Raw genomic sequence first — 16,125 nt, 5'->3', positions numbered from 1 at the left:
TTCTAGTGTATGAGGTGTACTATCTAATAATATACTTCAAAAATATATTCTTATTTATTACCCCTCAATTATTTACAATTATATAATGTACTTACAGAAATAAAATAAACTACCTAAAAATCATAATGTATGTAGATTACACAGAACCCGAAATTAGTAAATAATTGTATACAGAGTAATCAATTTATCACAAACTACTCAATTAATCGAATAACAAAAGTAATTTGGCTATACATGTTGTACTTGTAATTGCATAAATGGAAGTGAATAATGATTTATCATTAATATATAATATAATATAATATAATATTAATTAATTAAATAATTAGTAATGATTAATATTTATGAATATCATATTTTTATATGCAACATCTTTTATATGAAATATCTTTTTGGCTTTCCTGTAAAATTGCCCTTTTACAGACATGTGTTATCAACGTAAAGGTAGTGATAGTTATCAATTATGCAATTCAATTAAGTAGTTAGTTTTATTAATCAAATATAAACTTTTTCAGACGCTTTGCTTGCTGATCTGCAAAGTACTATTAAACAAGGGAATAAGACTAACAGTGGTATCAGTGGAGGTTATGGTTGTATTAACGGTTTAAAATCTCATACCTCTTCTGCTGATTCTCCAATTACCAAAAGTTATGTGTCACCAGATGATTATGCAACTGTACGATCGCACAAAATAGAACGATCATCGTCAAACCCAGCTGTATTAAATGAGTTGTCAGTAAGTAATATTTAATGTATAATTTTATACAATGTTTGATGTAATATTTCATACTTATCCTCTATTATATTAATGTACCTTTTCGGGACTGTTCTTATCATTAATATCGACTTTAAAACCTCTTTCGGTACTCTATCATACTCTTTCTCCATTTATTTTCCTCTAATTATTTCTCCTTATGCTTCTGGTGTCTTATGCGATAAAAAAATTCCAATGAGGCTGAAAGGTAAATTCTACAAGACTGTAGTAAGGCCATCTATGATGTATCTATGAATAAATGTAGCAGAGATGAGAATGCTTAGTTGGATGCATGGAGTGACTAGTAAAGATAGGATAATCGTGGATAAGATGAAAGAAAATAGACTAATATGCTTTGGTAAAATTATGAGGAGAAGAATTGGAAGCTGAAAGAACAGTTATAGAAATGAATGTTAAAGAAAGAAAAGGTAGAAGAAGACCAAAAAAGAGATGTTATTGAATGCGATATGAGGACAGCTGATGTGAGCGTAGATGATGTGGGAGATCATGTCAAATGAAGTGTAGGATAAGTGTGGCTGACCCCAAGTAGTTGGGATTAAGGTGAGGAAGAAGAAGAAGAAAATTAACAGTGTTTTCAAGAAAAGTACAAAAATTATAAATCAAATATAATACAAATATTCTTTCTAGTAATCACGTAGAGAGACTTTTTATTGCAGGTCGATTATTTGATGATAGGCGTGGATCTATTATTTATGAATACTTTGAATGATACTTTAGTTAAATTTATTAATTATGTTATTAAAATATACATATATAAAATAGGCTATATTATATTAAAATTTATATAGCTACTAGGTAACAAATTTTTAAGTATAAAAAAAAAAGTGACTTTAAATTAAAATTGTATTCCACAAACTAACTCCTATTCTAAATTAGTTTTTATATTGAAGTAACTTGACACAGTACCGTGTTTCAACCACACATCACGTTATCAATTTATTTGAAAGTGTATCGGGATGTGAATTATAAAACCACGGTGATCTGGTGGTCTCTATAACACTTAGGGCTCTAATCCTGTATCATGCCTTTTTTCACAAGATTTCTGATACACTCTCTATGACCGGTCGCGTTAAATTTAAAAAAATGATAAAATAATTATGGTCGTTAATATTTTTAAATCCTATTAGTACCTATGCAGTAAATAAAGTGTGAAAAATTACGAGGGAAGACTATAGTTTCTAAAAAATGAGAAGCGTTTCCGAGCCACAACCAATTGTCTTCTCTCAATAGCTAAAAATGATATTGATCATAATAAGCAGATATATTTACTTAGTAAAAAACAATCATCTCAATTAAGAAATAGATTAGTACCTACCTAGTACCTACCTAGTAGTACCCTTTCTACTCTTCAATGCTTAAAATTAAACTGTCCCCTTAGCATTTTGAGACTCGACTTAAAGGGGATGCTATATTTTACTTCAAATAAGGAAGGATTATGGCGAGGAAGAAGAAGAAGATTTCTTCTTTTGCTTTTCCGCTATATATTTAACTTCTTTTTCTTATTCTTTATAATTTCCCAAACGTCCTTATCCCACCACCAGGTTTCCTTATCAACTGGCTTTCTATTACTACTCTCGCCAACAATCCCCTTTGCAGTATTCATTAAACTGCTAGCATATCTCTTCCACATATCATTTATATGTCATCTTCTCAATCTAAAGTTGAGTGATGATGTCCTTCATCGTTGTCTATAATAATTAGAAAATGAGTTATTTATATTTGGTTAATTAAAATATTATTAATAAATATTATATTTTTATTGAACATGAAATAAAAATTACTAATTTATTTGGAATTTATAATATTTAATAACATTTAGATATTTAAAGTTAAATTTTGCAATTAGAAAAAAATAAGATACAATAACTTATAGGAGTTGCTATAGTCTTTTCGCTATCACATTGTCCCTTCTTCCTACAAAAATTTTCATTTTAAAGACTGGATGTGAACTAATTCAAAAAAAAATTTTTATTATAGCAAACGCAGCAAAAAAATGGGTTTCAATCATCAAAAATGACATCATCGCTTAATAATAACCTTTCTGAACTTGATACGTTGCTTCAAGATTTAAGTAACTCACGATATGCTGATAAAAAAAGTTAGTATACAATGTCAAACTAATAAATTTGAAGTTTCAACTTTATTATTGATCGGTAAAGTTGATTTGAATGGTATTTAACTAAAAGGAAAACGAAATTTTTCATCATTATGTTTTTAGTTTTAATGCAAAGCTGAGAAGTAATTTATTTTTCTATGATGTGTTTTTTATGTCTGTTGCCACATTTTCTCAGCTCTCATCGGACTGATTTCTTTCAACAATATGTTACAAAGTCACAAGTCGTATTTAGTTAAAACTTAAAACTCGAAAAAATTTCCTTCGTTTACTGTAAATGGGTAAGATACCCAAAAATGTTAAGTGTATCTGTAATCATTTAATTTTTTAAATTTTAATTAAATATTAGACTAAAAAAATATATAATTATTTTATTTAAATATATATCGACTAAGCAATTCTGATATAACTTATGATATATATTACAGATAAAACTTATTTGTTACGTATATTTCTTGATTTATAAAGTAATAATTAGTTTTTAGAATCTTCGGTATATAATTAGCATTGATAATGATCAATATTTTCCCCAAATAAAAGATTCGATGCGAGCTGATTTCTCTTACTCTTTATGATTTTCTGAACGTTCTCATCTCACCACCAGGTTTCCCTATCTACTAGAATTCTATTCCTACTCTCACCAACAATCCCCTTTGCTAATCTAATCCACACATTATTTATGTCTCAATTAACATTCCACACCACTTGTTATAATATAATGTTTTAATAGGTAATATCAATTATACACTTATATTTATTTCACCAGAAAGTTATTTTTGAGTAGATGCTTCTAATGTGTTTTGTTTAACTCGTTTTTTTTTTATACAAGTTTTTGGCAAGTATAATCTTGTTTATTTTGGAAATTATTATAAAAGAAAAAATATAGGTGTTAAAAATTTTTTCTATCCACGTTATATTTGACAAAAATATAAACATACATATATTAAATTTAAAAATTAATGTTTTATTATTGTTTTATAACTATATTTAAATAAATTAATATACTTTAATTAAATTTAGTATGAAATTAATATTGATATTAAATAATTTAGTATTGTTTTTCTCAATTTATCAGTCATGAAATATTTTTAATATTCATTTCTTATACTTTATAAGAGTATCGTTTTAAATTTTTCAAATCGGAATATAGATAACCAACTACTCTTTTTTATTAGATAATGATATAATTTCACTCTTTATTAGTGGAATATTATAAAGAAACTCCTCCATGAATTAGCGTCTTGTATATCAAATGGTGAATATGATTTAATCATCAAATACGTAAGAAGGACTTCAGTCATCGTTTCTAAGAATAACCGTTTTAATTCCTGTACTGAACATTTTTTATAATTAATATTTTTTATCAGAATGTCCGAAAATTTTTAACTAAGTTTCCTTTTAGCTTCGATGCGAAGTTAAAAAGGTATTAATTTTGAAGTTTTCTATGACCTAAAAATAAATTTGTACAAAATATCATACATTAATCTAATATACGTATATATGTAATACATAGAGAACAGCAACTAAAATCATCACTATGAAAAAAAGTTTAAGGGCATAGTAAAAAATTAACATGCAACAAAAAAATTTGCCTCTCAACATGAAAATTAGTAATTCACTATTTATTTGTTATATTTTTAAAAGTCCCCTTTATCAAAATAATAAATAACCACCTTTAAAAAACATTTATAAAGTAATCATTTTAAATATAAAAGCGTTTTTAATAAGTATGTATTTTAGCTTCGATGTGAAGCTGAGAAGGTATTAATTTTACTATGAGGTGTTTTTTTTTTGTTTGTTTGTTACCACTTTTATTCAGCTCTCACTGGACCGATTTCTTTCAACGATTCGTTAAAAATTGAAAAAATTGTCCTCGTTCCACGTAAATGATAGAAATCTCCCAAAAAATTTCGATTTTTAAAATCGATAAAGTTTGACATTTTTTTCTAAAACTTTCCATAACTTATTGAAAAATGAACAAATCTAAATAATTTTTTAATTTCAATCTTAAGTTATTGAAATTTATTAAATAAAATTTTAATAGCTGTTCTTACAGCTTCAGATTCTTCTCTCCTCATAACATGACCAAATCATCTAAGTATATTTTCTTTCAACTTATCTACGAATGATCCTACACCTATATTCCCTCTATTATGTTCGTTCCTTATCTTATCTTCTTTAGTAACTCAACTCAAAGCATTCTCATCTCTGCTTCATTCATTCTCTGCTCTATTCCCTTGTCAACCGCCCAACACTCTGGACCATACATCATAGCTGGTCTCATTACAGTCTTTTAGAATTTATCTTTCAGCCTAATTGGAATTCTTTTATCATATAAGACACCAGACGCTTCCCTCCACTTCAACCACTCGCACTTAATCCTATGTCTTACATCCTCGTCAATACTACCGCTCTTTTGTACAAGTGATCCTAAATACTTAAAATATTCCACCTCTCCAATCACGTCCTCGCCTATTGTCACTGATCTCCTCATTTCACCTACCTCGCATTCTTCTTTGTCAAATTCATGCTCTATGTACTGTGTCTTACTTCTACTTATTCTTAAACCCTTTCCTTCAAGAGCTGATCTCCACACCTCTAGCCTTTGATTAATTTCCTCCCTATTTTCTCTTATTAACATTATATCGTCAGCGAATCATCCCTTGTAACTTAGAGTGTTAATTTTATTTTTTTTAATAGCAACATACATATTTAACTAGCCTATAAAATAGAAAATAATTTAATTATGAAAATGGTGATCATTCTAAAAACTAATCATTACCTTATAAATCAAGAAATATACATAACTCAAAAAAAGCAAAATGTTTTTCAATATTGTATATTTTTAAAGTGATCGAATGGTTTATGATAAAGCGATCACTCTGTATAGATTAAGCCAAATAAGTTTTATCTGCAATACATATCTATAGCTAAATTAGAATTGCTTAGTCGATATATATTTAAATAAATGGATTATAAATTTTATTCAGACTTATATTAAATTAAAACTTAAAAAATTCAATTATTACAGATAGACACTTAATATTATTAAATTGTTATTGTAATATATTATAATAATATAATTAGTATATACTAGTTAAATTAATAATTATTGGTTTATATTAAAAAACGGTAGCACAGTGGGGTCAAGGCACAGTATGGACGTGGCATAGTTGGGACAAGTATAGATGATATCTGACAATGATTAAAACCACTATCATAAGAAACGTTTCGATGCAAATCTGTAGATAGTGTTCAATTTGAAGAAATTGTTGATAATTTCAAAAACAACAATAACTCTTATTCCTTTAATTTTATCCCGATTAGTTATTTTTTGGGGGATTTCCCCCATTTACGGGGAACGATGGAATTTTTTTTAATTTTTGAGGGTAATGTCTTCGACTAGATACGATTTGTGATCTTTTGACATATTGTTCATCAAAATCGGTCCAGCGAGATCTGAAATTGGGTGTTCACAGACACAAAAAAAAACGCATTATTGTAAAATTAATACCTTCTCAGCTTCGCATCAAAGCTAAAATGATAGCATATTATGGTATAGTCGAGACAAATGTAGATGATATCTGACAGTGATTAAAATTATTACCATAAGAATTGCTTCGATGTAAATCTGTATATAATGTTTAATATTATGAAATTGGTGGTTTATTTCAATAGTAATTCTTAATTAGTAACTCATAATTCCTTAATTATATCCTAATTAGTAGTTCTATGATTTATAAGTATAATATATTAAATAAATTTAAACCAAAAAAAGTCTATATTAAAAGTATTTATTATCATTGATCTCTTTATCTTACCTACCTTGTGTTCTCCTTTTTCAAACTCGTACTCTCAAAATCCAAACAGATATCCTCTATAATTATAGAAAGCTAATACATTTCTTAAAAGATATTGATGCCCAATTCCACACCTATCAGTTTCATTTATACAAATTCTTAATAGTTTTTATTAGAAATTCATACCCATCCACCCTAGTAGTCTCAACACTAGAAGAAATAGGTCACACTGTCAAAAATTTTACCAAAATCAATCATCAACTAATAAAAACTCTCTTGTCCCTTTTTTTTCGATATAGACCCCAAAGGGAGTGATAATAACATTTTTGATATCTTCTCTCTCCTACATAATAAGGTTAAAGTTGAGGAACCTTAAAAAGACGAGATATTCTACAATGTCAGACTGTTAAGCTTATGGCCATACCCGTACCTACCGCGCACATCAACCAAAGTGGGTCAAATATGGGGGAAATCACTTCAATCCGTCTAGTAAAAAATCACTAGATATACCTGCTAAATGCACACTCTATGAATGACCATATTCAGCGAACTATAAAGGAAGTCAAATATATAAAAAACTAATCATAAATAACACTCTAAGCAAGAAACCATTACAACCACCACCACTGAAACCGCACTCCAATCCAGAGCACTGCCATCAACAACCAGCAATTGAAAACTCGCTAAATGTACATTCGTATACAAATGTAACCTGGGGTAACCAACTCAACTCAATTCCTAGCTACACTTCACTACACTCTAGCTTAATTAAGTAACTTTTTCTTTACACTTCCACATAAATTCATAATAGGAGGCGACATCAATGCAAAAAACAAACACTGGGGTTTTTTACGAATAACCATCGTGAAAACACATGCAATCTCCTCCCTCATTTACTTATTGGTCACCCACCCAGAAAAAAAACATATATTTTTGTTTTTTATTTGTCTAAATTACCAAATAGTGTACAGACCTTGACACTAATTTAAACTATCTGTGCTCTGCTACTCATCTATCCTTCTAACAATTGATATTGCTCCCTTAAATAAACCAATACAACCCACTCTCATCCAAGGCTGAATGGATTGGGTCAAGTTCAGATTAACCATTGAAAACCTAACCAATTTTAAACTTAGCTTAAAATTCTCTGATTAGATAGATGAAGCTGTAAATCATCTAACTAAATCTATATATTAGAAAGACGCCCCAACGGCCCGCATACCTCATAGCTATGCGGGTCGCCTTGGATGAGGCGGCTTCTACCCCGTGGAAAGCCATAGGAAAAGGGAGGTAGGCCGAGGCTACTCATCATTAAATAGCCTAGACCCGAACAAGCAGGAAATAGGAAGAGGCAAAAGGAATGTGGTCTGGGCCTAAGGGACCCATACCAGGGAGACGAGGAGGCTCCCGTGTCGCGGGGGGGCGGCGAAATTCATCCGACGCCCACCCGCCCGAAAACCCTATTCGACCTGTTGAGAACGTGTGCCAATTCAGCAGGGTACCGCGGAGGACTGACTTTACAAGTCCACCCAAGAGGTTACGGCTTAGCCCAAGAGCCCCAAGACTCTCTAACGAGCTAGGTAGCCATGCCCCTCGCCAAGTTATGGTCGCGGCGACTGTATGCACTTCGGATCTCGTGCCTCTTGTCTCATCAGCAATAGTTGCGACGAGGTCCGGCTTGAGATTACCATCCCTTAAGACGTAGAGGTGCTCACGCTCTACTTGAAACCCTTTTTCGGTAAGCGCTCCAGCTATGCGCTTCACGACATGGTCGTGTTGGAGAATTCTCCCCCTATGAGTTCTTGGGCACACTTGGACGATGTGCGCAAGGGTTTCAGCACAACCCCGGCATGACACCGTAATGTTGCGCCCCCATCCAATGCGCTTGCGGCTGGATAGGGCATTAATCCTAATCTTGGCGTATTGCTTAAAGTCGCAGCCAGTTATACCATCTGGCCTGCGCATATACGCCGTCGATTCCCAGCTACCAGGACAAAGCTTAAGGTCAGCTCCATCCACCGAACTATGGAGTAATTCATGATGACTAGTCATCGCTGCGATCCTATCAACGGTGCCTTAGGGTTGCTAATACACCCGTCCCGAAGAGACGGAATGCTTCACGCACCGCCGGTACCTGTGACTGTTCGAGCTTAGTCAACCTAGCAAACCGATTTTTAGGGACAAATCTTTCGAAGTCAGCGACCCCTAGGCCCCCAGATGACGTGGGGGCATGGATGTATCAGTTGGGGCACGAAGTCGGGAGATCAAGCCATTTCCGAATCGCGCGCCTAGTCTCGTGACTAAGTTGTCGTAACTTGCAATCGGGGAGCTTCGTGAAAGTTAGTCCGTGGACAAACTTTGGAACCACGTAGTCCCGTGCAATTGCAAGTCTCATTTGCGGCGTCATGGGGGCGGCCGAAACCGCCTCCAGAGCGCTGACAAGAGACGCGCATCCAGAACTCGCCCACCTGGGTCACCGCCAATGACGAACACCCTAAGGAGTAAGACGTGGCGGCCACTTTCAGTTTGCGATCACGCCCCGAAGGAACCAGGGTAAGAGTAGCAGACTTTGTTGGGTTTAGCCTCAGACCGGCTAATGCTAATCGAGAGGTAAACTTTTCACATCACATTTGCAACCCCCTAGCCGTCTCCGACACGAGAATCACATCGTCTGCGAACGCTAAAGCATTCACCCGCTCGTTGCCCAGCATATAGCCAACCGCTCCTGGTATTGCTCGTAGACCGAAGTCTATCAACAGGTTAAATAAAAGCGGCGACAAAGGATCGCCTTGTCTCACACCATTTGTTGCCCTCAAGGACCGGGAGGAGGACTTGCTGACTTGAATGAAAGTCTTACTCTGGTTATACACGCGGTCGATGTAATCGACAAAGCGAGGGTCAGGCCCAACGCCACGCATAGCCTCAGAGATCGAACCGTGAGATACTGAATCAAACGCTTTGGATAAATCTAATGACGCCAGACACAGTCCCCGGCAAGACGAACGAGCGCTCGTCAATAACGAATCGAGGAGGAAGAGATTCTCCGCCACCCCGTCCGCACATCTAAACGCCCGCTGTCTGTCATCGATAACGGACAGACCTTCAAGCCTTCTGGCTAGTATCCTGTGGAAGTGCCGCAGGGCTATCGACGCGATCGAGATCGGCCTATAGTTACCTGGGCACCCGGCATCTCCCTTTTTGGGAACAAATATAGTACGGGAATGGACAAAAATGTCCGGGAGTTTTCCCGTGGCGATTAGCAAGTTGAATAAGCCAGTTATAAGTGGTATGGGTAAGGATCTCCATAGCCGAGCCTTAAACCCATCAGGGCCCGGACTTGTATTTGCCGAGGGAAGGGATTTGACTACCTCTCCTGGCGAAACAGGGTTAAACATACTACGTATTTGAGTCTCTCTGCTCTCATTGAGTGCCACAGAGGAGGGGACTGGGGCGCTTTCGATTATAGGCGCCCAGTATTGGACCATCTCGTCGAACGGAGGCATTGCTGCTCCCGTATCGATCTCCGTAAGTATACTCTCGACTACGCGTTTGTGCCCACGTTTCCATTCAGAGACATTAGGTCTATACTCTCTGCCCTTCAACGCTTTTCGGGTCTTTGGACTATTGTCCCTTCCAACAGGATCACCTTGTGATCGACTGACTGGGCTATGATTAGCTAATGAAAGCTTACCGTACTGGATATACCAGCGGCTAATATCTGCGGTTGGATCAGTGTCATCATCGACTAACCGCCTCGCCGCCGACAGGAGTATGTCGCTGCCATGACCTTGTACCGTGGAGAGCAATCCAACGGCTATGTTGGCGGGGTTAAGTTCCGAAGCACCACCGCGCCTCACCGGATTTTCAGATATCCGGAGGTCACTTGCGGCTAAAGGAGGTGTATCCTCATCGACAAGCGAGCTATCAACCGAAGCGTTGGAAGCCGATTGCGAACAAGACAGATCTGGATCAAGTTGGTCAAGAGCTCAGCTAGATATTGGGCCACGAGTGCCCTGTGCCCCTGGGTTCTTCGAATACCCTTTATCGACTCTAGGGTTCGACTCCGGTGTCGCTCAACTAAATATCCGTTGATATGCCTGTCCTTGTATTGCTCCCTTAAATAAACCAATACAACCCACTCTCATCCAAGGCTGAATGGATTGGGTCAAGTTCAGATTAACCATTGAAAACCAAACCAATCTTAAACTTAGCTTAAAATTCTCTGATTAGATAGATGAAGCTGTAAATCATCTAACTAAATCTATACAATAAACAGCTTGGTCTTGTTTCACCATTACCCCTCCTACAAATCACATTGGAAATTTTCCTTTACATGTTAGAATCCTTATCTATGAAAAACAAAGCGACCGTGACACCTGGCAAAAAACCAAATATCCTTCTGATAAACGAAAATTTAACAATCTAAAAACAAATTTAAAAGGGCTTAAGTTTTAAGCCACAGTCAGATCTAATAACTTCACTAGACTCTTCATTTCCTTATCAGCAACTGATATTTCACTTTGCCAAACTACAAGGAAAATCTTTCGATCGCAACCGCTTGTATTCCTCTGAAAAAAATTGACGGTACTTAGGCCATCAATTATCTAGAAAAAGCAAACTTGTATTCTCACCATTTAACTTCTAACTTCCAACTACACTATAATATCCTATTTCCTGTTGTAGATCCTTTTACTCTTCAATTATAATAAATTAAATACACAAGTTCTTAAAAGAATAACATTTTAATATAAGAACACACAACACCACCCGGTCTCGTCGAATGCCGGTCAGCAACTGATAACAACGGGGTTAATATAGAGAGTGTACACCACATCCTCCCCTCAATGTATATATAACAAAACAAATTTTTTTTTTTTTATATATAAAAAAATACATAAAATTATAAATAGAATTATAAATTATTAAAGGTTAATCATTATGATATACAGTATAACTATTAAACATGTAAACATATAATATTTCATGACACATAAAATTAAACATATATTAATTTAAAATATTATGTATATCGTTTAGGTCGACATAGCTTCTCACGAGGACGAAGTTTGCGTTCCCGAGGTTTATCATTATTTTTAATTTCAATACTCTTATTATTATAGGATAAATTGTTTTCATTTCCCCATATTAACCCCTGTTTTAGTATTAAGAGTTCTCTCGTCCTACGGTACCTCACTCCATCTTCTCCCGCCACAATAAAAGACCTCGGAGTACTGGCTAAATCTACTACTTTCTCTCGCACCCATTTTTTTATGTTATAGTCTGTCTTAAATAACACATTATCCCCAACTTGTAACTCTTTAAGATTTTTACTATTTTTATCATGATAACTTTTAGCTTCGATGCGAATCTGAGAAGGTATTGGTTTTACTAAGATGTGTTTTTTTTTATTTTTATTTTTTTTTTTTTGTGTCTGTTACCACTTTTTCTCAGCTCTCACCGAACCGAATTCTTTCAATGATACGTCAAAAGATCACAAATCGTATCTAGTCGAAGACATTACCCTCAAAAGTTGAAAAAAAATTCCTCGTTCCCCGTAAATGGGGGAAACCTCCAAAAAAATTACAAATTTAAAAATGGCTAATTTTTTCAATTTTTTCAATTTTTTTTACTAAAAACTGCCGTAACTTTTTTAAAAATAAACATATCAATATAATTCTTTTTTTTATAGATGCATGATGTCATTACCTATCATTTGGTATTTTTTTTTTATAAATCTAACTTTTTACCTGCCCACAGGGGGGGATTTAAAATGACAACTTTTTTACAAAAAATTAACTTTTTCAACTTAACTTTTGAAAGTGTTCAGGAAATTCTGACACTTTTATATATATCTTAAATTAAAGCTAATGTAATATACTTTTTTATTATTGTAAAAAAAATTTCGTACTTTATTTTATCTTCATTGTGAAAACAGACATTAAACTTAATAAAAAAAATACGATTTTTGTAAAAAAATTCTTTTTTATATTTTTAACTTTATAATGCTATAACTTTTTAAAAGATGTATGGATCAATATAATTCTTTTTTTTTTTAGATGCATAATGTCTTTACCTATCATTTNTATGGATCAATATAATTCTTTTTTTTGTAGATGCATGATGTCATTACCTATCATTTGGTATATTTTTTTTATAAATCTGACTTTTTACCTGCCTACAGGGGGGGATTCAAAATGACAATTTTTTCACAAAAAATTGACTTTTTCAACTTAAATTTTGAAAGTGTTCTGGAAAGTCTGACACTTTTCTATATATATTAAATTAAAGCTAATGTAATCTACTTTATTATGTAAAAAAAAAATGTCGGACTTTATTTTGTGAAAATTCTCAATTTTATTTTTTACATTTTTAACTTTATAATGCTATAACTTATTGAAAAGTGTATTGATCAATATAATTTTTTTATGGGAAATACTATTTTTTAATAATCCCTTTTTCATTCGACATACTTTATCTTAATCAGGATATTAATAAGGAACTAGCAGTTTATGAAGCTTTTGGAATAATCCACCAATTTTTTAAAATTAAACACTATCTAAAGATTTGTATCGAAGAGTCTTTTTTTTTTTGATAGTGATTTTAATCACTGTCAGATATTATTATACTTGATCCAACTATGCCATGTCACCACTGTGCCGCGACCCCCCTGTGCTGGGTTTTTTATTTTACATCAAAGATACTATATTGATTAAATAATTTTAAGTGTAATAATTAAAGATAATTAACAATTATTCAATGTTCTTAGTTCCTTTTTATTTTTGTTGACAAATAAAATTAAATTAATTTGTAATTTTAGAAGCATATTTTGAACAATTTCAAGAGTTTTAAAACTGTTAAATATTAATATCGATGAGTTTTTTCGATTATTCGTTTATATTAATTATAACCAGTAAATTACTAGACAAATTTTGTACTATCAAAATGATAAAAGAAGGCTTATAAAGAAAATAAAATTATGAAAATGCAAAAAAATTTAAAAGGCTTATTGATTGCATTTGATATTTCAGACTAGTCGCGTGGAAATAAATATAACAATAAATCTCATATACAGAAAATTAATTGCTATTTTATAGTATTAATTTTTTAGATCAAGGGTCGGCAACCTTTTGAACCACGCAGGCCATATTTTTTTCAAATAATCATCAAGAGGCACATTAAAAACTTGAAACGACTTAATATCAGTATACATATCTGAGAGTAATTTTCCTTTCCCTTGTAATTTTATATTCAATTCATTCAAAAATGTTATTATATCTCTTAAAAATGCCAGTTTGAGATCCATGATTCATCTGATAGTTCAGAAATGATTTTATTTTTTTCATTCATAAACATTTTTATTTCATATCGTACATAAAAAAATTTTTTAAGTTCCGCACCTCTACTCAACCATCTGACTTCTGTAAAATATATAACGTCACGATATTCCTATTCAATTTCAGTCAGAAAATGTTGAAGTCCAATTTTCGAATAAAATTTATTGAGGAAATAACAACACTCATAACGCAAAAACTTTACAACACAATGCTTCTTGGTGAATTGTACAATGAAAATTCATAGGAATTTCATAATCGTTTTCTAACATTTTTTTCTTCATTCTTCCTACTACACCTTTATATGGACCACTCATGTTTTTTCCACCATCTGTTATATACTTACTAATTGTATCCTCTCTAATCCTAAATTGTCTAGTAATTTATCAATACTTTCGAACAGATCTTCTTTTGTGGTTAATCCCTTTTAAACTACAAAGATCGGCAAGTTCTTCGTAAACATTAAAATTATCATCAATTCCTCGAATATAAATTAAAAGTTGAGCTGTATCACATACATTATCACGTACTTTCAACCATCGCGAGTGAAAAAAAACGAATTCATTTTTTCTTTGAATTGTTGCATTAAATTATTTCCTAATTCTGCAGTTCTACTTACACAAGTCCTAGCAGAAAGGCTAATGTCTTCAAAGTCTTTTTTTTTATCTGGGCAGATTTCGTCAACAACAGCAAGCATAGTTTTTTTAATGAACTCAGCATTAGTGAAGGGACGATTATTTTTCGATATAATTTGTGAATTTACATAACTTACCCGCACTATCAATTTATTTTTACTAATTTGTTTTTTAAAAATATTTTATTGGCTATTTAACAAAGATTTAAAATGATTAATTTTTATTTTTCTTAAATCACCAATGATATTTTTAAAACTTGATTTATGTGTCACTCTCATGTTATATTCTTTCATTAATGCTATTTTCATTAATGGTCGCGGGTTGCCGACTTCTGTTTTAGATATTTATTATTTATTTATAGATCATAATAGTAATACTACTATCCTTTTAGGAATAGTATACCATTTAACCAGTTCCTTCCCCAAAATAAGTTATTAGTCTTTCGTCTTTTTTAGTAATAACAACCCTAAAATTCATGTTTATTTTACCTCACAATCTTTTCCAATAATTTGGGCTGCTCTCGCCACTGTCTCTCATTTACACTTCTCATATAACTCGTTGTAATTAAATCCATATATCCTCCGTTTTCCTTTCATATTAAGATTATAAACCAAGGTTATATAACTCGTATCTTGTATTTATTTTTAACTATATCAAAAAATAAAAAAATCTGAAGCAATGGTACCGATCAAAATTATCTATAATGTCATAATAAAATTACTAATAGGTGGTTGGATGAGTTTTGGGGTGTGTTATTTATTAATAATTATTAATAAATAAAACACCTCAAAACTCATTGATTATTAATTATAATTAAGTTGTCTAATTAATCATTACCATGTACAGTTATGATATTACATAAAAAAAATTATAATATCCATCTTGATCAAAAAAGTAAAGCAGATACAGCTTGTCAAATATGATCTGATTAGAGATAAAAATATTATTTTTGCTATATTTAAAATGAGTTTTTGATTAAGTAATATTACTTAACACGCCTTACGTCTCAAAAATGTGGTCACTGGTCAACACTGGTTTTGAGGGTAGAACCCGTGGGACAATTTATTAATGAGCAACAACAGGTTATTTTAACAAAAAAAAACAAACCGAAAAGATGAACACAATAATAATAATCTACGCATAATATCGCGGAACTTTCCGGTGTGATCCTCGGGCGACAAAAGGTTAGCAGCGTTAATGGCGACGGTACGTGGGTGCGGATCGGTTCATCAACGTTGTCACTTTCACAACGGGAAGAAGACTCCTGTCTCGTTTGCGGCGTGCCGTTGGGTTGGGTTGGTCGTCGGCCGTTCGGCACTTATTGGACTTTGCACCGTAGCGTATGACACGCGGTGTTGGTCAGTCAGATACTCATAGTTGGGCGATGGCTGATAAAGGTGACACGAATCGCGGGGCATCGTGTATAACGAAGCGACGCGGGGCCGTGTCATACTGTTCAGTTGGGAATATG

At 33.0% G+C, this 16,125-nt stretch overlaps 1 protein-coding gene across 2 annotated transcripts in view; it reads left to right on the top strand.

The window, feature by feature from the left end:
• The first annotated feature begins 592 nt into the window (after positions 1 to 592).
• LOC126908003 (paxillin) overlaps positions 593 to 16,125 on the top strand; it is a 33,866-nt gene continuing 18,333 nt past the window's right edge. Inside the window, exons 1-2 of one of the 2 annotated variants that reach the window (XM_050689798.1) lie at positions 593 to 736; positions 2,753 to 2,873. In XM_050689798.1, the coding sequence (XP_050545755.1) occupies positions 2,789 to 2,873 (85 nt within the window). In that variant the 5' untranslated portion in view covers positions 593 to 736; positions 2,753 to 2,788. Of the gene's footprint in view, positions 737 to 2,752; positions 2,874 to 3,150; positions 3,170 to 16,125 lie in introns of those variants that run through there. The other variant, XM_050689797.1, reaches the window with a different exon arrangement.

This window comes from Daktulosphaira vitifoliae, unplaced genomic scaffold, assembly GCF_025091365.1.
Source record: "Daktulosphaira vitifoliae isolate Bord-2020 unplaced genomic scaffold, ASM2509136v1 Scaffold_5, whole genome shotgun sequence".
NCBI lineage: Eukaryota > Metazoa > Arthropoda > Insecta > Hemiptera > Phylloxeridae > Daktulosphaira > Daktulosphaira vitifoliae.
Note: the sequence above shows the minus strand (reverse complement) of the source record. Positions and strands in the feature narration are given on the sequence as shown.